Here is a 26,463-nt window from a genome sequence, read left to right as displayed (position 1 = left end):
ACAGCATGTAAATATGGGCTATAATGTAGTCATTTGCTGATAGAATAATATCAAAGATAATATGGGGGGCAAATAATCTAAATTTATAGGAATATTTACAAACAAAATAGTTATCACTCTTAGCCTGTCATGAGTTTAAAGTTCAATATTACAACTTGGTTTGTGCAGTAAAAGATCTCAAACACATATTCAAGAATGTACCACTGACAAAATAGCTGCTTAATATGTAAAACAAAGGATGTGTGTGAATTACTAATATTAACTAGGTGTTTTATGCTTCCCATAAGATTATAGTTATAACAGTACCTCACGAACTAAAGGGTTAGTTAAGACAAACCTAAAAGCATATGCAATTACAACTTAAGGTATAATATGAGAATAGGTACATACCCTGGTAATTAACTCACAGTTAAATTCAGAAATCACTGTAATATTATCACTGTCAAACTAGCAGCAGGTGCTAAGGAGTGACACAAAACACTCAGTGAGATGGTATTAAATATTATACATATAGCTCCAGTATGGAACTTAGTAACATAGCGGTAAGGTAATTTGCTTTGCAATATTGATTATATAGGAGACAACTAGGATATCTTTGCTTAGGGGAACATGTAACAGGCTATTGAGGGTACATAAAACAGATAGCTGGTGAAAGAGCAGTTCAGGCATACAGTATAAGAATTATCAGTAAACAATAAGTGGTATGCGCTTGAATCCTGTTCCTGTGAGCTAAACAGAAACTAAGCCTATCCCATATATGTTAAGGTCTATTATGGGCACAAATATGTCCTATTTCAACCTAATTTTTCAAGTAGAATATCAGACAGGTACTCCTGATGTTATGTAAGTGGGAACAGTCATCAAGAGTAGTCTAGGATTTATTATATCAGGAGGGGATTCGGGTGAAATTCAATATGGTCAAACGTCAGAAGGCACCTAAGATCAGTGCAGTGTCTGCTACATATGGCACTCATAAACAATTAAGAGTCACAACTGAGAGGAAGCCTGATGTTGTAGCGGATGGTTGAGGCTTCTGCGACACTAGTCATATTCACCCTACTCCAGCCTTTGTAAAGCGAGTTGAGGGAAAGCCCAATTCAGGTTGTAGTATAAAACTGTATAGGATGCAGGTAACAGCATGAGATTTGACAAATTGGGTCTGTAGATAGCAGGATCCAATAAAATCCTCGTATGTGGTGGGGTCTGAGCCCCTGATGTGCCGTACCTGTTGGTCACTCAGATCAGCTATAGGCGAAAGTCTCTGTCTAACGGGCGGAGTGAAGCTTTTCTGTGGCCACAGCACTGCAATGAAGCGTTGTGAGCTGTCAGCGTTGTACAACGCAGCTCTGCCACTCTCCTCGACAGCTGCAGCACTAACCTCCGTCCCTCTGCTCATTTCTGCCAAGTGCGTTGTAATAAGTGACCCTGAAAACAGTTCCATAGGCACAGTGTCACAGGATGTGTAAAGGATGGTGCGTTCTTGTGAATACAAATACTCTCCTTGAGAACATAAGTCCCCAAACACTTGCACCAGTGCACTACCCTTGCTTTGAGCATGTACAGTTCTTTTAGCCTCCATTCCATAATTATCATGCGGTAGAGCAGTGCTCTCCAAGATGTAGGTTGTTCTAGTAAAAAGATCTCCCGCCATCTCACTTATCGGTTGTTCTTGTGGAAACTGTTGCTCTTTGCTAGTTAGAAATCTTGAACTGTCTCTTCCGATTTGCGACGGGATCTCTTGCTGTTTCATAATGGACCTTAAACAGGCTGATAGATATGCATAACCAGCATCAAGTTGTAGATTAAATTGCCACAATGCCTGGTAAATAGCTGCATAGCCCACCTCCATATCTGCCGCCATAGTTTTAGCAGGCCGCAAAGGCCCAGGAATTTCTCAGCAATGATAAATAGGATGGATAACTGATTTGAGAAAAGTGTAAACGATTTACCAATAGTGCAAGAGCAGTCCTGCTTGTTCCCTATTAAGATTGGGGCAAATTACAGAGGATAGATTGCAATTTGCCTGTATTTTAATTAAATCTTTGCAGGAGCTCTCTGAAGCACGTCTTCCCTGCTCGGCTGTTGGCTCCGCCCCCCAGAAAATCAAAACTTTTAATCACTTGCCAAGCTCTTCATTCCATTCCTCGGCCATCAGTGGCTCAGTGTATGGAGGTAATCGGACTCATGGTAGCGGCAATGGACATAGTTCCCTATGCCCGCCTAAACCTCAGACCACTGCAACTATGCATGCTCAAACAGTGGAATTGGGATTTATGCAGATTTATCTCCTCAACTGCATCTGGACCAAGAGACCAGAGATTCTCTTCTCTGGTGGTTGTCTCAGGACCACCTATCTCAGGGAATGTGTTTCCGTAGGTCTGAGTGGCTCATAGTAACGACAGATGCCAGCCTGCTAGGCTGGGGTGCAGTCTGGAAATCCCTGAAAGCACAGGGCTTATGGTCTCGGGAGGAATCTCTCCTCCCGATAAACATTCTAGAACTGAGAGTGATATTCAATGCGCTTCAGGCGTGGCCTCAGCTAGCTGCGGCCAAATTCATCAGATTTGTCAGACAACATCACGACTGTAGCCTATATCAATCATCAAGGAGGAACACGGAGTTCTCTAGTGATGATGCAGGTAACCAAAATAATCCGATGGGCGGAGGATCACTCTTGCCATCTCTCAGCAATCCATATCCCAGGGGTAGAGAACTGGGAGGCGGATTTCCTAAGTCGTCAAACTTTTCATCCGGCGGAGTGGGATCTCCATCCGGAGGTATTTGCCCAGCTGACTCCGCTATGGGGCACACCAGAATTGGATCTGATGACGTCCTGACAGAATGCCAAACTTCCTCGTTATGGATCCAGGTCCCGGGACCCCCAGGCGGTACTGATAGATGCTCTAGCGGTGCTCTGGTCCTTCAATCTGGCTTATGTATTTCCACTGTTTCCTCTCCTTCCACGTCTGGTTGCCAGAATCAAGCAGGAGAGAGCTTCAGTGATTCTGATAGCGCCTGCGTGGCCACGCAGGACTTGGTATGCAGACCTGGTGGACATGTCATCTGTTCCACCGTGGACTCTGCCAATGAGGCAGGACCTTCTAATCCAAGGTCCGTTCAAGCATCCAAATCTAATTTCTCTGCGTCTGACTGCTTGGAGATTGAACGCCTGATTCTATCAAAGCGTGGTTTCTCTGAGTTGGTCATTGATACCCTGATTCAGGCTAGAAAGCCTGCCCCCAGGAAAATCTATCATAAGTTTTGGCGCAAATATCTTTGTTGGTGTGAATCCAAGGGTTACTCATGAAGTAAGATTAGGATTCCTAGAATTTTGTCCTTTCTCCAAGAAGGATTGGAGAAAGGATTATCAGCTAGTTCCTTAAAAGGACAAATATCTCCTCTGTCTATTCTTTTACACAAACGTCTGGCAGATGTTCCAGACGTTCAAGCATTTAGTCAGGCCTTGGTCAGGATCAAGCCTGTATTTAAACCTGTTGCTCCGCCATGGAGTCTAAACTCGGTTCTTCAAGGGGTTCTGTTTGAACCTATGCATTCCATAGATATTAAGCTTCTATCTTGGAAAGTTTTTTGTTTTTAGTAGCTATCTCTTTGGCTCGAAGAGTTTCTGAGTTATCTGCTTTACAGTGTGACTCACCTTACCTAGTTTTCCATGCAGATAAGGTGGTTTTGCGTACCAAACCTGGGTTTCTTCCTAATCCTTCATCAAAGAAGGAACGTCTGTTGCACAATCTTGATGTGATTCGTGCTTTAAAGTTCTACTTACAAGCAACTAAAGATTTCCGTCAAACATCTTCATTGTTTGTTGTTTATTCTGGTAAACGGAGAGGTCAAAAAGCTACGGCTACCTCGCTTTCCTTTTGGCTGAAAAGCTTCATCCGTTTGGCTTATGAGACTGCTGGCCAGCAGCCTCCTGAAAGAATTACTGCTCATTCTACTAGAGCAGTGGCTTCCACATGGGCTTTTAAAAATAAGGCTTCTGTTGAACAGATTTGTAAGACGGCGACTTGGTCTTCGCTTCATACTTTTTCCAAATTTTACAAATTTGATACTTTTGCTTCTTCGGAGGCTATTTTTGAGAGAAAGGTTCTACAAGCAGTGGTACCTTCCGTTTAAGGTCCCTGTCTTGTCCCTCCCTTCATCCGTGTCCTAAAGCTTTGGTATTGGTATCCCATAAGTATGGATGAATCCGTGGACTCGATACATCTTACAAGAGAAAACAGAATTTATGCTTACCTGATAAATTTCTTTTTCTTGTGATGCAGAGCTGTCCATATAGCTAAGGGAGGAGCTATATGGACAGCTCTGCTGTGGGTGCTCTCTCTGCCACTTCCTGTAGGGAAGGAGAATGTCCCATAAGTATGGATGAATCCGTGGACTCGATACATCACAAGAGAAAGAAATTTATCAGCTAAGCATAAATTCTGTTTTTCATTTCAAATGAGTAGTAGATTTCTCTTGTTAAGTGTATCCAGTCCACGGATCATCCATTACTTATGGGATATTAACTCCTCCCCAACAGGAAGTGCAAGAGGATTCACCCAGCAGAGCTGCTATATAGCTCCTCCCCTAACTGCCATTACCAGTCATTCTCTTGCACCCAACGACTAGATAGGATGTGTGAGAGGACTATGGTGATTATATTTAGTTTTACACCTTCAATCAAAAGTTTGTTATTTTATAATAGCACCGGAGTGTGTTATTCCTTCTCTGGTAGAATTTGAAGAAGAATCTACCTGAGTTTTTACTATGATTTTAGCCGGCGTAGTTAAGATCATATTGCTGTTTCTCGGCCATCTGAGGAGAGGTAAACTTCAGATCAGGGGACAGCGGGCAGATTAATCTGCAAAGAGGTATGTAGCAGCTTATTATTTTCTGACAATGGAATTGATGAGAAAATTCTGCCATACCGATATAATGTAAACTCAGCCTTAAATGCAGTAGCAGCAACTGGTATCAGGCTGTCATGTATGTATATTTTACACTTCAGTATTCTGGGGAATGGCACTTCACTGGAATTATACTGTGTGCATAAGACTTTAGCCTAATTTGCAGGGACTGGCAACAGGCTCTTTAATAACACTTAATTTATGTTAAACGTTTTTTGCTGGCATGTAAAATCGTTTCATTTTCTGAGGTACTGGGTGAATAAAATGTTTTGGGCATTATTTTTTCCACTTGGCAGTTGTTTTATTTAATTTATGACAGTTTACTGATCTCTCTCACTGTTGTGTGTGAGGGGGAGGTCAAAAAATTCAGTCAGAAGCTCATTGTATTTCCTGCATGATCCGGTTCATCTCTACAGAACTCAGGGGTCTTCAAAACTTGTTTTGAGGGAGGTTATCATTCACAGCAGAGCTGTGAGATTGTAGTTGACTGTGATAAAAAACGTTTATTTCTGTAACTTTTTTTTCTGCTATCAGGGTTAGTTATCCTTCGCTAATGGGAACAAGCCTTTGCTAAAATTGTGTTTTTTACAAAGATTTGATGCTATAACCTTTCAGTTTATTAACTTTCAACTGTCATAACTCTTTCTGTGCTTCTTATAGGCACAGTACGTTTTCATATTATAGTAAATTACTTGAAAAGTATTTCCAAGTTGCTAGTTTATTTGCTAGTGTGTTAAACATGTCTGATTCAGAGGAAGACATCTGTGCTATATGTGCTAATGCCAAAGTGGAGCCCAATAGAAATTTATGTACTAACTGTATTGATGCTACTTTAAATAAAAGTCAATCTGTATAAATTGAACACATTTCACCAAACAACGAGGGGAGAGTTATGCCGACTAACTCGCCTCACGTGTCAGTACCTGCATCTCCCGCTCGGGGGGTGCGTGATATTGTGGCGCCGAGTACATCTGGGCGGCCATTACTAATCACATTACAGGATATGGCTACTGTTATGACTGAAGTTTTGGCTAAATTACCAGAACTAAGAGGTAAGCGTGATCACTCTGGGGTGAGAACAGAGTGCGCTGATAATGTTAGGGCCATGTCAGATACTGCGTCACAACTTGCAGAACATGAGGACGGAGAGCTTCATTCTGCGGCTGACGGTTCTGATCCAAACAGATTGGATTCAGATATTTCAAATTTTAAATTTAAGCTGGAAAACCTCCGTGTATTACTAGGGGAGGTGTTAGCGGCTCTGAATGATTGTAACACAGTTGCAATACCAGAAAAAATGTGTAGGTTGGATAAATATTTTGCGGTACCGTCGAGTACTGACGTTTTTCCTATACCTAAGAGACTTACTGAAATTGTTACTAAGGAGTGGGATAGACCCGGTGTGCCGTTCTCACCCCCTCCGATATTTAGAAAGATGTTTCCAATAGACACCACCACACGGGACTTATGGCAAACGATCCCTAAGGTGGAGGGAGCAGTTTCTACTTTAGCTAAGCGTACCACTATCCCGGTGGAGGATAGCTGTGCCTTTTCAGATCCAATGGATAAAAAGTTAGAGGGTTACCTTAAGAAAATGTTTGTTCAACAAGGTTTTATATTGCAACCCCTTGCATGCATTGCGCCTGTCACGGCTGCAGCAGCATTTTGGTTTGAGTCTCTGGAAGGGACACTTGAATCAGCTCCATTAGATGAGATTACACACAGGCTTAAAGCTCTTAAGTTAGCTAACTCATTTATTTCAGATGCCGTAGTACATTTAACTAAGCTTACGGCTAAGAATTCCGGATTCGCCATTCAGGTGCGCAGAGCACTGTGGCTAAAATCCTGGTCAGCTGACGTTACTTCCAAGTCTAAATTTCTTAATATACCTTTCAAAGGGCAGACCTTATTCGGGCCCGGATTGAAAGAAATTATCGCTGACATTACAGGAGGTAAAGGTCATGCCCTGCCTCAAGACAGAGCCAAACCTAAGGCTAGACAATCTAATTTTCGTTCCTTTCGGAATTTCAAAGCAGGAGCAGCATCAACTTCCTCTGCTCCAAAACAAGAAGGATCTGTTGCTCGCTACAGACAAGGCTGGAGACCTAACCAGTCCTGGAACAAGGGCAAGCAGGCCAGGAAACCTGCTGGTGCCCCTAAAACAGCATGAATTGAGGGCCCCCGATCCGGGAACGGATCTAGTGGGGGGCAGACTTTCTCTCTTCGCCCAGGCTTGGGCAAGAGATGTCCAGGATCCCTGGGCGCTAGAGATAATATCTCAGGGATACCTTCTGGACTTCAAATACTCTCCCCCAAGAGAGAGATTTCATCTGTCAAGGTTGTCAACAAACCAAATAAAGAAAGAGGCGTTTCTACGCTGCGTACAAGAGCTTTTATTAATGTGAGTAATCCTTCCAGTTCCACGGTCGGAACAGGGACAAGGGTTTTACTCAAATCTGTTTGTGGTTCCCAAAAAAGAGGGAACTTTCAGGCCAATCCTGGATTTAAAGATCCTAAACAAATTCCTAAGAGTTCCATCGTTCAAAATGGAGACTATTCGGACAATTTTACCCATGATCCAAAAGGGTCAGTACATGACCACAGTGGATTTAAAGGATGCTTACCTTCACATACCGATTCACAAAGATCATTACCGGTATCTAAGGTTTGCCTTTCTAGACAGGCATTACCAGTTTGTAGCTCTTCCATTCGGATTGGCTACGGCTCCGAGAATCTTCACAAAGGTTCTGGGTGCTCTTCTGGCGGTACTAAGACCGCGAGGAATTGCGGTAGCTCCGTACCTAGACGACATTCTGATACAAGCTTCAAGCTTTCAAACTGCCAAGTCTTATACAGAGTTAGTACTGGCATTTCTAAGGTCGCATGGATGGAAGGTGAACGAAAAGAAGAGTTCTCTCTTTCCACTCACAAGAGTTCCCTTCTTGGGGACTCTTATAGATTCTGTAGAAATGAAGATTTACCTGACAGAAGACAGGTTAACAAAGCTTCAAAATGCATGCCGTGTCCTTCATTCCATTCAACACCCGTCAGTAGCTCAATGCATGGAGGTGATCGGCTTAATGGTAGCAGCAATGGACATAGTACCCTTTGCACGCCTACATCTCAGACCGCTGCAATTGTGCATGCTAAGTCAGTGGAATGGGGATTACTCAGACTTGTCCCCTACTCTGAATCTGGATCAAGAGACCAGAAATTCTCTTCTATGGTGGCTTTCTCGGCCACATCTGTCCAGGGGGATGCCATTCAGCAGGCCGGACTGGACAATTGTAACAACAGACGCCAGCCTACTAGGTTGGGGCGCTGTCTGGAATTCTCTGAAGGCTCAGGGACAATGGAATCAGGAGTAGAGTCTCCTACCAATAAACATTCTGGAATTGAGAGCAGTTCTCAATGCCCTTCTGGCTTGGCCCCAGTTAACAACTCGGGGGTTCATCAGGTTTCAGTCGGACAACATCACGACTGTAGCTTACATCAACCATCAGGGAGGGACAAGAAGCTCCCTAGCAATGATGGAAGTATCAAAGATAATTCGCTGGGCAGAGTCTCACTCTTGCCACCTGTCAGCAATCCACATCCCGGGAGTGGAGAACTGGGAGGCGGATTTCTTAAGTCGTCAGACTTTTCATCCGGGGGAGTGGGAACTTCATCCGGAGGTCTTTGCCCAAATACTTCGACGTTGGGGCAAACCAGAGATAGATCTCATGGCGTCTCGACAGAACGCCAAGCTTCCTCGTTACGGGTCCAGATCCAGGGATCCGGGAGCGGTTCTGATAGATGCTTTGACAGCACCTTGGACCTTCGGGATGGCTTATGTGTTTCCACCCTTCCCGATGCTTCCTCGATTGATTGCCAGAATCAAACAGGAGAGAGCATCAGTGATTCTAATAGCGCCTGCATGGCCACGCAGGACTTGGTATGCAGATCTAGTGGACATGTCATCCTGTCCACCTGGGTCGCTACCTCTGAAACAGGACCTTCTGATCCAGGGTCCCTTCAAACATCAAAATCTAATTTCTCTGAAGCTGACTGCTTGGAAATTGAACGCTTGATTTTATCAAAACGTGGTTTTTCTGAGTCAGGTATTGATACCTTAATACAGGCTAGGAAGCCTGTTACCAGAAAGATTTACCATAAGATATGGCGCAAATACTTATATTGGTGCGAATCCAAGAGTTACTCATGGAGTAAGGTTAGGATTCCGAGGATATTGTCTTTTCTACAAGAAGGTTTAGAAAAGGGTTTATCCGCTAGTTCCTTAAAGGGACAGATTTCAGCTCTGTCCATTCTTTTACACAAACGTCTGTCAGAAGTTCCGGACGTTCAAGCTTTTTGTCAGGCTTTAGCTAGGATCAAGCCTGTGTTTAAAACTGTTGCTCCACCATGGAGTTTGAACTTAGTTCTTAATGTTTTACAGGGGGTTCCGTTTGAACCCCTTCATTCCATTGATATCAAGTTGTTATCTTGGAAAGTTCTGTTTTTAATGGCGATTTCCTCGGCTCGAAGAGTCTCTGAGTTATCTGCCTTACATTGTGATTCTCCTTATCTGATTTTTCATTCAGACAAGGTAGTTCTGCGTACTAAACCTGGGTTCCTACCTAAGGTGGTCACTAACAGGAATATCAATCAAGAGATTGTGGTTCCATCTTTGTGTCCTAATCCTTCTTCGAAAAAGGAACGTCTGCTACACAATCTAGATGTAGTCCGTGCCCTGAAATTTTCTCTACAGGCAACTAAGGATTTTCGACAAACGTCTTCCCTGTTTGTCGTTTATTCTGGTCAGAGGAGAGGTCAAAAAGCTTCGGCTACCTCTCTCTCCTTTTGGCTTCGTAGCATAATACGGTTAGCCTATGAGACTGCTGGACAGCAGCCTCCTGAAAGAATTACAGCACATTCTACTAGAGCTGTGGCTTCCACTTGGGCCTTTAAGAATGAGGCTTCTGTTGAACAGATTTGCAAGGCTGCAACTTGGTCTTCTCTTCATACTTTTTCCAAATTTTACAAATTTGACACTTTTGCTTCTTCGGAGGCTGTTTTTGGGAGAAAGGTTCTTCAGGCAGTGGTTCCTTCCGTATAAAGAGCCTGCCTGTCCCTCCCGTCATCCGTGTACTTTAGCTTTGGTATTGGTATCCCATAAGTAATGGATGATCCGTGGACTGGATACACTTAACAAGAGAAAACATAATTTATGCTTACCTGATAAATTTATTTCTCTTGTAGTGTATCCAGTCCACGGCCCGCCCTGTCACTTTAAGGCAGGTAATTTTTCCATTAAACTACAGTCACCACTGCACCCTATGGTTTTCCTTTCTCTGCATGTTTTCGGTCGAATGACTGGTAATGGCAGTTAGGGGAGGAGCTATATAGCAGCTCTGCTGGGTGAATCCTCTTGCACTTCCTGTTGGGGAGGAGTTAATATCCCATAAGTAATGGATGATCCGTGGACTGGATACACTACAAGAGAAATAAATTTATCAGGTAAGCATAAATTATGGGGGTTTTTTTTATTATTTTTTGGAAAATGTGTTGTCTCTAATTTGTTTGGACATCCATCCTTTACATTAAAAAGCAGCTTTTCACATGTAATAAACTGCTTCTGTATTATCTCATTGTCAATCGATAATACATTTTCATGTACATCCTACAGAAACAAGACTGTAGAAACTAATTTCCTTTCTTTGTTGATTCAACATAAGATGGTTGCATAGTTTTTGTTATTGTTGTCCAATTTTTTTTTTCTCTATTGATTTTCCAAACCAACTGTGATAGAATTTTTTTTTCTTAATATCTTAACCTCAAATTGTTACTCATTTTATATAATGTGAATCATTCCAATTCATAAATAAAACATGACTTAAAAAAACCTGTTAGCCTAGTATTAATTAAAGGGAAATTATTTTAAAGTAAATTTAAAATGTAAAATTCATTATTTTGCTTGTTATCGCAATAAAATGCCCTTGTGCTTATTCTATTTTCTCCAGTGTCTGGGATGTATCCATTATACTTATGTATGGGGAAATTTACCTGGTCCTTCAACATTCTACACAGTGATGGTTTAGGTCAGAGCACATTTACACCTGTTCCTAATTGATCAGAGCAAAAGAGAACAGTGACATGGATTATTCTAGGCTTTGCAAGGGATATATTCCAGAACTGCTCTTGATGTGCAAAACTTTGTAAATAGTGCTAGCAAAATGGCCGTATTAAATTAATTTAAATCCTCTATACAGAATTTTGCATTATGGTGCTAGTTACAAAAACAGCTATAGGATCCAGCCTATAGAACAGTATCTTTGAGTTTGTGATGCGATACTTCTGACCAGGAAGTAGATGGCTTTATAATGTTTACCAATATTTTAACTGGCTCCATAAGTAACATAGCAGCATAAGCTAAATCGCATTAACACTATACTAGGCAAACGGTATGGGAAAAAAGGATACATTTACTTATTAAGGGCCAGATTACAAGTGGAGCACTAATTAACGCTCCCGCTCGAGCGTTAATTGTGCTGCAAATAAGCTTTTTGCACTTGTCGAGTTGCACTCGTATAAAGAGTTGAAAGTAAACTGTTTTCACTTGAGCACAAAAAGCCGAACTTAGAATATCATGTGCACGTTCACATATTACCTTTATAGAAGTCAATGGGAAAAAAGTGGGAAAAAAACACTAATCTTGCACAAACCCAATCGCATATTCTCAAGTCTGCTAACCTGACATGGAAATATGAATATTTCACATTCCAATGTTCTTTACATATGTTCTATTTATTTATAAATAAATATTTCTACATATATCTGTTTTTTTTGTTACAATATATATTTATACCTGTATGTGTTTGTAATTGTATGTATATTTCTAAAGAAATTGCTTCCTAAGTTGTTTTGTCTTCATATAGTAAGTACTTAGCTGGCAATGGCAATTGTACTGGCTAAATGTAGGGGAAATGACGACCATTATAATTTGATTATAGAATGAACAGAATCAGCTTTAGTGGCTAAAATACTGATAATTTGCTGAACCTCTGTAAACCTTCCTATCATGACTCAATGGACATTAACTATGTCATTTGTTTTCTAACTGACAGAATTTGCAATACATTACTAAGCTTGCTTGGATATTGGTAGGAATATGTGGTTTAGTTATAAACTAATAATATGATCCTTTATATCTCATAAAGCTAAAAATAAATAAATTTGAAATCTATAATTTGTTGATTTTAATGTTTTCTATGTTTTTCTCTTTGTGTAAGGTAGAGGAGGGCACATCTCTAGCTGACAGCTTAAGAGCAACTGCAGAAGCTGCAGTGTCACAGACAGGATTTACATATGATGAAAGCTCTGGAATGTATTATGATCACAGCACTGGATTTTATTATGACTCGGTATGTTTTTTCATATAACATATTCAAACTCCTACATAAAAGAAAAAGGTATTTTCTGGGTTTAAAAGTTTTTACATTATGGATTTCTCCCCTGCACGTAACCCCCCCCCCCCCAGATCCTTACAATAGGCAGCATTTAAAACAAGATGTTTCTATTAAGCATTTAAACGCCAATTATTTCCTGATTAATGAATCGCATTGTCCTGAAATCTTCGTACATTCAAATAGTTATAAAACCTATTTTATCACAAAAAATTGTTCTATCTAATCTCAAGGGTAGCAAAGTACCACACTTTATCTGTTAAAAAATCAGGTATATTATATAAAAAAAAATTTCATGCCCTTGAAACTTATGGTTTAAAGATGTTGTCATATTGATTTTTATAAATCGGAGATAATTCCCTCGTTTTAAAATAAGTAATCAAAGGGTCTCTGTAGAAGGAATATTGGGAGCTTATATATATATATATATATATATATATATATATATATATATATATATATATATATATATATATATATACATACATACATACATACATACATACATACATACATACATACATACATACATACATACATACATACATGATCCAATTACATGCTTGGGCCTGTTTTTTTTTTTTTTTTTTGTTACCTCTATTTTGGTGCTGTTTGCACATGCCCACATCCCTGGTGCTGATTGGTAGTTATGTTCCATTCCTGGATCATACTTGGCAACTAGCACCCATGTTATCACAGAGATTGGCACCAGACGCATGCATATGGGGCAGATCTTGGCATTAAGTAGTTTCACTACAATACACTGCTGGGGCTGTGTTCTGATGAATTTGCTTGTTTGTATATTATTTTTCTTGTTCCAAGGAAAACCAGCTACATTATGACCCCACTACTGGTATATATTATTACTGTGATGTGGAAAGTGGCCGCTACCAGTTTCATTCGAGAGTGGACCTTCAGTCTTACAATGGGACAGACCCACAGCCATTGAAGTCAAAAAGGGGGAGGAAGAAAAACCGTGAGCAATTATGCAGCTCTGTCAGTGAAGACAAGGTTGGATTATTATTGATTTATAATACATAAACATATAGTTAATACTAAGCTTTAGATATTATACTCATACTGAATATAGTTTAGTTTAAAGTGTTACATGCAATAGATGAAGCCTATTATAATTTTCCTTACCAGTTTCTTTCTGATTTTGCAGTAGCAGATTATAGATTATCCTGGTAACAAGGAAGTTGAGTTTTCCCAGTATAGAAACGTCTGTGCAACATCTTAAGAAGGAAACATTGATAGAATATTTTATCAGCTAACTTTCCTCTTAGGAGCCTCTAGCAACACTGGACATAATAAAGCTATAATATAGTACTCTGCTCAGTGACATGGGCCATCACTTTTCTTGGAAGACATTCCACAAGATTTTGGAATATATGTTTGAGAATTTGTGCCATTCAGCCAAAAGAGCATTTTTGAGGTCAGGCACTGATGTTGGGAGAGAAGGTCTGGCTTGTAGTCGGTGTTCCAACCGCGTTGCACCACAATAAGCAGTTACTCCTAGGCATAAATACGCACATGGCCCTAATGCTTTAGATAAATGCTTGCAGCTAACTATAAACACATAGTTAATCTCCCACACCAGGTGTAGTGCCAAGCCAGTCCTGAGCAGAATGCAGGCCTGTTAACTAGCAACAGCTTGCTAAAGCTGCTCTTATCGTCACTATAGAAACTCATTTTGAAAATAAAATGTGCCATTATAGAACAGTTTGGAATGTTAACATTTATATTTTTGCCCTTTTTTTAAAAATTTTAATTACAGCTTTATTTCGTAACACATTTAAGAGGTCGATCACAATAATTTAATAAAAGCTTATGAAATTATATACAAAAATCATTATAGACTTTTAATAATGAAAAATCATTTAACTTTAATTATTCCAAATGTTTTCAGGAGGCAGCATTACTATGTACCTCTAATATGTAATGTTGTGTAACTTGAAAGTACAATTTACAAGTACAGGTGGCCCTCGGTTTATGCCGGTTCAATTTGAGCCGTTTCAGAATAACAACCTTTTTTTTCAGTCATGGGACTGCTATTGAAATGCATTAAAAATCAGTGCACTAATTAAAATAACCAGTAGGTGTCCGCTTGTGTTTCAGCAAAGTTAAAGTGAAAAAAACTTACTTTTTAAACTTGACAGCAGCTCCAGCTTCCTCCGGTCGTTGCAAGCCATTTCTGATGTCAGAAATGATGGATAGGTCATCCTCCAATCACGGCTTTCCCCCTGGGTGAATCAGTGTCTGATTCAAAGCCGTGATTGGAGGAAGCCTGATTCCTCATTTTAGACCCAGGAAGAGGATTTGCGACGGGTGGAGGAAGCTGGAGCTGCTGTCAAGATTAAAAGGTAGGTTTTTTTTTCACAACAGGAGTGAAATGTAAATTTTGATGAATTAAAGTGCCCCTGTTTTTAATCGAATTTTTAAAAACCGTGCACTTTAGCATCAAAATTTACATTCACTTTAAGCTAGTTTAACAGCCTGAAATTGATCTGTGTACACAGATCAGACAAGACCTATCGAACAAGATTTAGCAGCCACTTCCCTATTATCTTCCTGTCCAGCTGCTTGAGATGAGTGCCTAACTGCCTATTAATCACTGCAGATTGAAATGCATAGAATAGGTGCAGAGATCTGATTGCAGAAAAATGCAAGTAAAAAAACGTTTTTTGTTCATTAAACTTAGTTTGATGATGATGCAATCTATATTATTAGGTTTATAATGCTGTTTAGCATTTACAGTCTTCATTTCAAACCTTTAAAAATAATGTATTAGGTGTTACTTATGACAATTTTGAGAGGGGCCTGGAACCTAACTCCCTCACTTCCCATTGACTTACATTATAAACTGGGTTTCAATTTACAATGGTTTAAATTTACAACCATTCCTCCTGGAACCTAACCCCGGCGTAAACTGAGGGATACCTGTAATGAGATACTATTCATAGTTTGGGGAGCTTATTATTCATCCTGTCTTTAGGTACATCATTTGACAGAAAACATGGCTAGTCTGAAGATCTCTTCATTTGGATTTACAACTTCTGGTAAAGGTAGAGTTGACTTAGCCGATCAACATATAAGGCAGATGATTGGATGCAGCATATTCCCATTTATCAGATATAAGCATCATTTATTTATATGTGAGCAGTTCACTTATTACTTAATAAAGTATAATAAAGTATCACTAACAAGTGTAAAATGTGACATTAACAGTGATAATATGTCCTTATTATAAGCAAATGAAGTCCAACTAAATAGTGTAATTCCATATGTGAAAGTTCTATCTTAAAAACGGTGCCAACAGGCTGCTCGCGTGAACATGATATACTAGCTCTAAGCACAGCGCTACAGGAATCTCCTTCACTATCAATGTATTACATTTATATTGAAGGACATATTAAATCAGGTGAGTTACTATGCACTAAACAACAAAGAAGACTTCTATAGACCACAAGATATTTTGGGCTCGATTTATCAAGCCTCTACGGCAGCAAGTTCTCTCAAGAACTTGCTCGCCGTGATTTATCAAGCAGCGGTCACCAGACCGCTGCTTCCCTAACATCTACGCCACCTCTATTGTGGCGAAATTCAATCTCCTTGGTCGAGTCCGACCGAGGAGATTGACGACTCCTGCCCACGCGTGATTGGCTGTGCGCGGGCAGGGGGCGGGATTGCACGCGAGCGCAAAATTGCGCTCGTGTGCAATGTTAATTACCTGCGGGTAATTTCGCCCCGCCACAGGCGAGCTGAGGCGTACAGGGGCGCGTATACGTGCCCCTGTACGCCTCAGCATTGATAAATCTAGCTCTTTGTTGGACTTCATATGCGGTTTATAATAAGGACATATACTTAATTAACTATATCACTCTCATTTTCACTAATTACTTCTGATTTGAATGTAACACATACAGGCATATAAGTCAAAATGTTCATGGTTCAGAGCATTCATTTTTTTTCAATGTACTTCATCATTTTATTAAATTGACATTGTTCTGTTGGTATCCTTTGTTTGAAAAAACATACCTAGGTAGCAATGCACTAATTGGAGCTGATTGATTGCTACTGTCGTTAAGTCACCAGATGTGTTCAGCTAGGTTCCAGTAATGCATTGCTGTTCTGAAACTGACTTTACTTATGTGTTTAACCACATAGCAGGTTATGTTGCAAGAAATAGTGCAATAATGCAATGCTAGAACACATTATTTATTGTACTTTTTATGTTCCTTTAAAGGGACATGAAACCCACATTTTTTCTTTCATGATTTAGAAAGAGAATGCAATTTTAAGCATCTTTCTAATTTACTTCTATTATCAAATTTGTTTTATTCTCTTGATATTCTTTGCTGAAAAGCATATATAGATATGCTCAGTAGCTGCTGATTGGTTGCTGCACATAGAAGCCTCATGTGATTGGCTCACCCATGTGCATTGCTTTTTCTTCAAATAAGGATATCTAATAAATGAAGCAAAATAAATAATAGAAGTAAATTGTAATGTTGTTTAAATTTGTATGTTCTATCTGAATCATGAAAGAAAGATGTTGGGTTTAGTGGCCCTTTAAGTTAGTTAAACGACTGTATTAAAGGGACATATTACTCAACATAAATTCTCATTTATCCTTCATGTAACTGTAAGAAAGAAAGTTTTACTATGTACACCTGGGTTTTTCTTTATTTAAAACAAAGAATATCTCACCAGATTAATTTTTTTGTGAGCAGTTGCTTTCAGCTACTCGTCTTCCTGTCATTTGCATAGTGCAAAAAATGAACAGCCAGTCGGCAACATCAGTGCTGAGTTCACATTTTGCTCTTCTTTGATCTTGTGGTTTTTTTTTTCGTTTGTTTGTTTTTTGTTTGTTTTTTTGCATATAATGAAATTCCACTAGATTCTTGTGAGATTTCATAGTAAAGAAATAAAGTGACTGCCTTTACATTCCAGATTCATGCTCCCTTGCAAGTCCTGGAACTAGCATCCTGATTGGATGCTTAAATTTGCTCTACAATAGGATGTGGTTGTGGAGAAAATGTTTAGTTAAATATCTTTTTTCCATAAATTGCATACATATTAGCTCATTTTGCTACTTTGCGGCATCCGAATAGATGTTCCTGTGATCAGTCAACATAGTTTTTGTTGTGAGGGTGTGCCCCTTTTCACCAATACACCATTGAGAATACTTATCAGGTAGTTTACACATGGTATACAAATAGGGATCTCATGCTGGTTACAGTATAACTTTAGGCTTTTTTACATTTTAATGGAAAAATATTCCATAATATGTTAGTGATCTTTTTTTATAAGAACAACAGAAATAAAATGTAGGCCCTATTTAAAAAACAAACATGATGATATTAAAGATATTTTAATAGTATTTTGTATTCCTGTATGAATAATTTAAATGTTTTTTTTTGGCATCATGCATATCCTATCTGGTCTCTGACTTATCCGTACATTTGTTTTGTTACTGCTGGAAGTGGTTGTTCGTTTCACTGTGTTCATTATTATTATTATTATTGTTTGGCTTGTGTACTTTTTTTTTCTCCCTTCATTTGAGTAGACTGTGGGAGGCTCTTTGTGTGTTTGTTTTCCGGAGGACTTGTTTATACCTTGTCACACTATAGATCATTTAACCTCACCATAGAGAACTTTCCTTCCTGTTTTATTCTTTTATTTTAATTCCCAAGTACTTTTTAAAGGGGTAACTAGATTGCATTTCTTTTGCAATGTTTTCCCATGAGTGCTTCTATTATGTCTAGATTATAATTGTGATGCATTTCATTTGTAGCAAGTTAAAGGGATATGAAACACACATTTTCCGACAGAGCTCTTGATTTTAAATAACTTTCTAATTTACTTCTATTAACAATTTTTTCTTTGTTTTCCTATAATCTTTTGTTAAAAAGCAGAGACACATGCTTAGGTGCTGGCCCATTTCTGGAGCACTATGTCAGCAGTTTTGCAAGAGTACTAGATGGCAGCATTATTTCCCAGTATAGTGCTCCATATGCCTACCTAGGTATCTCTTCAGCTCAGAATATCATGGGAACAAAGCAAATTTGAAAATAAAAGTTAATTGGAAACAAATCTTGGTTCTAGAGAAAGAGAATTCATCCTAAATCATGAAAGCATCCAATCAGATTATTATTACCAAAATTAACAAACTCTGTAATAATTTAAAGGTAAAAATAAAGTTTCCTTTAATAAGCCCGTCTTCATAAGGTGCCCGTGTCGATTTCCATCCGCCACCTCAGAGGTATAAGAAGCGGCAGTCTGACCGCTGCTTCTTACATTATGGGAAGCAGGCGTGTACGTGCGGACCTGCCCCTCAAGGACTCAAAAGCAGTTTACGCTGCTTAGTACATGGAGCCCAATGTTTACATTCCTTTGTGCTGTGACCGCATTACTGGGGTGACCTTGTATATGAGTCATCAACAAATGTATAATAAAAACACAATGCAATAACCCTTTCTCCAACATTGGTGTGTCCGGTCCACGGCGTCATCCATTACTTGTGGGAATATTCTCTTCCCCAACAGGAAATGGCAAAGAGCACAGCAAAAGCTGTCCATATAGTCCCTCCTCAGGCTCCGCCCCCCAGTCATTCTCTTTGCCGCTCTGAACAAGTAGCATCTCCACGGAGATGAAGAGTATGTGGTGTTTAGTTGTAGTTTTTTATTCTTCTATCAAGAGTTTGTTATTTTAAAATAGTGCCGGTTTGTACTATTTACTCTAAAACAGAAAGGGATGAAGAGTTCTGTTTAAAAGAGGAGTATGATTTTAGCAGCAGTAACTAAAATCAATTGCTGTTCCCACGCAGGACTGTTGAGCCCAGAGAACTTCAGTTGGGGGGAACAGTTTGCAGACTTTTCTGCTCAAGGTATGACTAGTCCATTTCTAACAAGACTGTGTAATGCTAGAAGACTGTCATTTTCCCTCTTGGGAATCGGTAAGCCATTTTCTTAGACTCTTAACAGAATGCAGGCTTATTATGGGCTATACACTGGTTGACACTCTTGTGGGCTAAATCGATTGCTTTATTTCTCTTTTTTATGAAGTTTGAAGTGATATTTCTAAACTTTTAGTGTGCGGAACGTTTTTAGACGCCAGGCAGTCATTTAGACACCTTCCCAGTCAGGAAGGGCCTTTCACTATAGTAGGCAGAGCCTCATTTTCGCGCCATAATTGCGCAGTTTCTTTTGGATGCAGTGCATGCAGCTGCATGTGAGAGGGTCTGGTGATCATTGAAAACGTTCCTAGAAGGCTTAAATTGGTATCGTATAACCCCCAGGGACAGGTGGAGTTGCAGCAAACGCTGTGGCTGGGACTGTAGTGGGGTTAAAGTTGTTAATTGATTAAACGGCTCCGGTTTCCTCATTTAAGGGGTTAAAAGCTTGAAAATTGGGGTGCAATACTTTAAAAGCATTAAGACTCTGTGGTAAAAATTTGGTAAAGATTGGATATTTCCTTCATAGTTTTTCACATATTCAGAAATAAAGTGTGCTCTGTTTAACATTTAAAGAGACAGTAACGGTTTTGTTTAAAAACGTGTTTTTTTGCATTATTAGCCTGTTTAAGCCTGTCTAACATGTCTGTACCTTCATATAGAACATGTTCTGTATGTATGGAGGCCAAGGTGGTCCCCCCTTCAAATGTATGTGATAATTGTGCCATGGCGTCCAGACAAAGTAAGGACAGTACTGTCACATTTAATAAGGTTGCCCAAGATGATTCATCAAATGAAGGTAGTGGGGATAGTTCTTCATCCTCTCCTTCTGTGTCAATACCAGTTATGCCCGCGCAGGCGACCCCTAGTACATCTAGCGCGCCAATGCTTGTTACTATGCAACAATTAACGGCAGTAATGGATAATTCCAAAGCTAATATTTTATCCAAAATGCCAGCATTTCAAAGAAAGCGTGATTGCTCGGTTTTAAATACGGTGGAGCAAGAAGGAGCAGACGATAATTTATCTGTCATACCCTCACACCAGTCAGAAGTGGCAGTGAGGGAGGGTTTGTCGGAGGGAGAACTTTCTGATTCAGGAAGAATTTCTCAACAGGCAGAACCTGATGTTGTGACGTTTAAATTTAAGTTAGAGCATCTCCGCGCATTACTTAAGGAGGTGCTAACTACACTGGATGATTGTGACTCTTTGGTCATTCCAGAAAAATTGTGCAAGATGGACAAATTCCTTGAGGTCCCGATGCCTTTCCGATACCTAAAAGGGTGGCGGACATAGTGAATAAGGAGTGGGAGAAACCAGGCATACCTTTTTGTCCCACCTCCTATATTTAAGAAATTGTTCCCCATGGTCGACCCAAGGAAGGACACATGGCAAACAGTCCCTAAGGTTGAGGGGGCAGTTTCTACGCTAGCCAAACGCACGACTATTCCCATTGAGGACAATTGTGCTTTCAAAGATCCTATGGATAAAAAATTGGAGGGTTTGCTTAAAAAGATTTTTGTTCAGCAAGGTTACCTCCTCCAACCAATTTCGTGCATTATTCCTGTCACTATGGCGGCGTGTTTCTGGTTCGATGAACTAGAAAAGTCGCTCAATAAGGAGACTCCATACGAGGAAGTCATGGACAGAATTCACGCACTTAAGTTAGCTAATTCCTTTATTTTAGATGCCGCTTTGCAATTGGCGAGATTAGCGGCGAAAAATTCAGGGTTTGCAATTGTGGCGCGCAGAGCGCTCTGGCTAAAGTCTTGGTCGGCGGACGCATCTTCCAAGACAAAATTGCTTAATATTCCTTTCAAAGGTAAGACCATTTTTGGGCCAGAATTGAAGGAAATTATTTCAGACATGCCCTTCCACAGGATAGGCCTTTTAAGGCTAAGAATAAGTCCAATTTTCGTTCCTTTCGTAACTTCAGGAACGGACCATCTCCTAACTCTGCGGCCTCTAGACAAGAGGGTAACGCTTCCCAGGCCAAGCCAGCTTGGAAACCAATGCAAGGCTGGAACAAGGGTAAACAGGCCAAGAAGCCTGCTGCTGCTACCAAGACAGCATGAAGGGGTAGCCCCCGATCCGGGACCGGATCTAGTAGGGGGCAGACTCTCTCTCTTTGCTCAGGCTTGGGCAAGAGATGTTCCGGATCCTTGGGCACTAGAAATAGTCTCTCAGGGTTATCTTCTAGAATTCAAGGAACTTCCTCCAAGGGGAAGGTTCCACATGTCTCGCTTATTTTCAGACCAGATAAAGAGACAGGCATTCTTACATTGCGTAGGAGACCTGTTAAAAATGGGAGTGATACACCCAGTTCCAACAGCGGAACAAGGTCAGGGGTTTTACTCAAACCTGTTTGTAGTTCCCAAAAAAGAGGGAACTTTCGATCAATTCTGGATTTAAAAATTCTAAACAAATTCCTCAGGGTTCCATCGTTCAAAATGGAAACCATTCAAACTATTTTTTTTTTTTATTTTTTTTTTAAATATTTTTATTGAAAAGAGGAAAAATAAGAAACATATACATGGTGTGTAATACAAATAAAACATCAAGTTTTCCAGTTTCCATTTTCAAATTAGTCCTTAGTAAACAGATAGTGTTAAAGTATTAAGGAATCATATGTCTCTACATGTCCAGCAAGGCTCTGTGGCCTGTCAATTAAAATCAGCAGTATTCAATCATCAAAAGAGGAAAAGAAAAGACATGTGCATGTGCAAAGTAGTAGGAATAAACATTAGTTTTCAGAGTGTCACGGCTCGTCATGTCCGAGCCAGTAGGCAGCTTCTTGTGTCCCCCATTTAGCTATGTGTAGAGCATGATCTGCATCTTTCTCGCTAGGTGTATGAAGGCCTCCTATGTTAATCAGTCATGTCGCCCTCATCTGTTATTACAATCCCTTTAGTAATATCACTGAGGGATACTATTGTTTTCTTTCCACAATTGTATCATAAGTTCATGTACGTCTGCGGTCCCCTGTTGAAGGTGGTGGTATCTTTCTAACTGCAGGAGAGTGTCAACTTGTTGACTCCACTCCGATACCGTTGGGATAGTGCGCAATTTCCAATATTTAGGAATCATCATTTTAGCACTGTTTAGCATAATCAACAGTAGCGCCCTGCTTTGTTTGCTCTCTAGTTTGGGTAATGACAAGTACAATAGTGTTTTAGGGCTATTCTGTAGTGCCTTCCCTATTGTGCGTTCTATCTGGATTAGTACATTCACCCAATATGTGTCTAATTTGGGGCATTGCCACCAAATGTGTGTCAGTGTTCCCTCCTCTCCGCAGTCTCTCCAACACTTTCCTGAAGCTGTCTTGTAGATTTTATGTAGCTTGTGGGGCGTAAGGTACCACCTTGACAAAAACTTATAGCTTGCTTCCTGTACTCTTACCGAGATTGAAGCTCTTTTAGTAACTTGGAACGCAGCGTGCCAGTCTTTGATATCTATCTCCATTTGCAATTCTTTTTCCCATGTCTTGGTGTATGTCGGGAGTGTGTTTGACTCCTCCAGCACTAGAAGTCTGTATGTTAGTGCAATAGTATGTGTTAATGGGGAGTCTCGTAGACACAGGCCTTCAAATGCTGTCACCTGTCTCGTTAGTGTATATTTGTGACGGTGAGTCGCAAGATAGTGAGCTATCTGGGAGTGTGCCAGCCAGTCCATGTGTGCACCTATTGTTGTCTCCCTCAGGTCTGTCAATGGCTTTAGCTTGTTTCCCTCTAGGAGAGATAGTAGCGTAAGGTCTTTGAAGGGGATCATAAGCTCTGTCTCTTTTCCTCTGTAGTTCCAGGGGAGGTCGTTATTCTGGTATATGGAGGTCAATGGCGCATCTATGGATGAGATATTCGAGGTTGTGTGTATGATTTTGCCCCATTGGGTGTAAAAGTCTGAGAACAGGGGGAACACGATAGTGGCTTTGTGTCTATACTTCTCCAAAACCCACGCCTGCAGACCAGCATTCCTTGTGTCGAGTATGTCACAGTCTAATTGTACCCACACCTTGTTAGGGTCATTATGGCACCAATCTATCAGTCTCTGTAATGTGATGGCCTGTTTGTAGGTATTTATGTTGGGGATCCCAAGCCCCCCTCTGTCTCTAGGAAGGTATAATGTTTTCCTTGCTATCCGCGGCTTGACGCCCCCCAGATGTATTGCTCTATGAGGTTTTGTATCTTATGTAGAAAGCCTATCGGCAAAGGTATAGGGGTAGTCTGCAATAAGTATAGCAGTCTGGGGAGCACGTTCATTTTAATAACATGAATTCTGCCTATCCATGATATCGATTTTTTTTTTTTCCAGCTAGATAGATCTGTGATTAGTGTGGATTCCAACTTTTTGTAGCTAGCCTGAAAGAGTATTGTCGGGTCTGGGGACATATAGATTCCCAGGTATTTCATTTTGGTCTGTTGTGTTCTAAGTGGGCAGTCTTGCAGCATGTGTGGTAGATCGTCAGAGTTATACGTGACATTAAGTACTTCAGATTTGGTTATATTGAGGTGAAAATTAGAAACCTGCCCATATTCCCTGAAGGTGGCAAGGGCCTCGGGCAGCGAAGTCCCCACATTTGTCATAGTAAGCAGCACATCGTCTGCGTACAACGCTAATTTGTGCACTGTAGCCTTTATCGGTATGCCTGAAATCTGCGGGTTGTCTCTTATTTTCTGAGCCAACACCTCTATAGTAATAGCAAAAAGCATTGGTGAGAGGGGGCACCCCTGCCTTGTACCATTCTGAATAATGAATTTATCTGATAAAAGGCCGTTAACCCTAACCCGGGCCGTTGGGTGCCTGTATAGGGTGAAAATCTGGGCTATAAAAGTGTCACTAAATTTCATCTTATGCAGGACCATTTTTAAGAAATGCCAATGAACCCTGTCAAAGGCTTTCTCTGCATCTGTGGATACTAGAATTGCAGGAATGCTTTGTTGTCGGGCATAGGCCATCAATTGTTATACTTTTAAGGTGTTGTCCCTCGCCTCCCTCCCAGGGACAAAACCCACTTGATCAGGGTGTATTAATTGTGGGAGATACCGATTAATTCTTACGGCTAAGATCTTGGCAAAGATCTTGATGTCCGAGTTCAGGAGGGATATAGGGCGAAAGTTTTCTGGCTTGTTTGGACATTTGCCTTGCTTGGGTAGTACCGTGATAATGGCTTCTAACATTTGCTCAGGAAAGCCCCCTTCTGTCAATAATGAATTTAATAGGTTTGCCAGGGGTGCCCGTAGGTGGTGAATGAAGGTTTTATAGTAACCAATGCCCAACCCATCCGGCCCGGGGCTCTTGCCACTCGCCATGGACTTGATGGCTGCTGTAATTTCGTCACATGTGATCGGTGAATCCAGTGCTTCAATGTCCTCAGCACGTAATGTGTGCAAAGTCACCCCCTCTAAATAGTTGGCTATGTCTCTCTGTCCACAGTCATTCCGTATATTGTATAAGTTCTCATAGTACTGTCGAAATATCTCCGCTATGTTGGTGCTGTCTCTGTACACATCCCCTGACGCGTCTGAAAGTGTATGTACATGTGTGTTTAACTGTTGGCGTTTCAGCGCCTTAGCCAGGGACGAACCCGACTTGTTATTTATGTCGAAGTATTTTTGCCTCAGTATTGAGGCTTTGTGCTGGTATTCCCTAATATAGTGGTCATTTAGGGCGTGCCTTGCTCTAGTGAGATTCTGTAAGAGTGTCGGAGACGCTGGGTCATATTTATGTTGTGTTTCCCAGTATCGTATCTGTGAGAGTGTTGAATTTACAAACTGTCTGTCAGACTTGACTTTCCTCGCTTTGTGTTTAATAAATTCTCCTCGCACCACACATTTGTGTGCCTCCCACGTTGTGGACAGAGATGTATCCGTTGAAGGATTTTCCTTAAAATAGTGCCCCAATGTCTCGTCTATATCAAATTTAACTATCGGGTTAGATAAGTCAGAATCGTCCATTCTCCACAGGGGGGAGTGTGGCGGTATGTCCGGCCAAGTAATCGAGCAAGTCACTGGTGCATGGTCAGACCAAGTTATTGGCAGGATGGATGCATTCTCTACCATAGATAGTCCTATCTGGTCTGTGATGATATAGTCGATCCTAGTGTAAACCCGATGTGGGTGCGAGTAAAATGTAAAGTTGGAGGCATTTGAGTTTTCGGATCTCCATATATCATGGAGCCTCAGGCTGTGTAATTGGGTATTCACAGATTTGATTACTTTCAGTGGTGTACTCGTCCGTCCTGTGGAGGTGTCTCGTTTATGGTCTAAGGGTAAATTGAAGTCGCCCGCCATGAATACTACCCCTTTCATGTGTTCCAATAATAATTGGGTCACTTGTTTAAAAGTTGTATGTTGGCCTTGGTTAGGTAAGTATACATTCACTAACGTGACATATGTGTTGAACAGTAGGCCTACGACTATTATGTATGAACCATTAGTGTCTTTAATAACATGCTTGGGTTGGAAGTGAATAGAGTTCTTTAAAAAAATGCCCACTCCCCCCTTCTTAGAGGGTCCCGAAGCCAAAAAGCAGGTTCTGTATCCATTATTTATGAGCTTAGGTTCCCTACCTTTCTTAAAGTGGGTTTCCTGCACAAAAAGCAATTCTCCTGAAGCTTTGTGTAATTGTCTAAATGCAATCAAACGTTTTTCGGGACTATTAAGGCCTTTGGCATTTATTGATAGAAGTTTGAGGGACCTGCTCTGTGTGTTATGTAGTTTCGCCATAACTGTGCTGGTACCTCCCCCTGCTCTATTTCTAGTACTCAATAAGGGTGAGAATCCCCCTACAATTATCCTGTAGAGTATGGGATACTAAGGCAAGTCTCTATTCTCAGGTCCCCACCCGGGTTTCAGGAATGGTTCTCAAGTCTACGTATAGGGAGTGCCGCCCAATATGTTGTATGAGTAACAGTTAAATGTTCAAGGATCAAGTGTTTAACCTGACTTACCGTGACACCTGCAATAAAGAAAAATAACACAACCAACAAATGCAATAACAATCAACAGTTGAGAAACAGAAAAAACTGTAGCAATGAGAGGGCAATATCCCCACCCCCAAGCCCTTAAGTATAGAGTTAGTTCTTTATCATTATAATCTGTAGCCATTTAGAATTATTAAGAGTCCCCGCTAGTTAAAGGATACATATCTTCAGGTTGTTTAT

The 26,463-nt window shown here is 40.5% G+C and overlaps 1 protein-coding gene across 2 annotated transcripts in view; it reads left to right on the top strand.

Moving 5' to 3' along the window:
- AGGF1 (angiogenic factor with G-patch and FHA domains 1) overlaps nucleotides 1-26,463 on the top strand; it is a 137,816-nt gene that overhangs the window by 44,830 nt on the left and 66,523 nt on the right. For both annotated transcript variants that reach the window (XM_053701382.1, XM_053701381.1), the window contains exons 4-5: nucleotides 12,176-12,307; nucleotides 13,172-13,360. In XM_053701382.1, the coding sequence (XP_053557357.1) occupies nucleotides 12,176-12,307; nucleotides 13,172-13,360 (321 nt within the window). The remainder of the gene's footprint in view (nucleotides 1-12,175; nucleotides 12,308-13,171; nucleotides 13,361-26,463) is intronic.

Source organism: Bombina bombina, chromosome 2, assembly GCF_027579735.1.
Source record: "Bombina bombina isolate aBomBom1 chromosome 2, aBomBom1.pri, whole genome shotgun sequence".
NCBI classification, from domain to species: Eukaryota; Metazoa; Chordata; class Amphibia; order Anura; family Bombinatoridae; genus Bombina; species Bombina bombina.
Note: the sequence above shows the minus strand (reverse complement) of the source record. Positions and strands in the feature narration are given on the sequence as shown.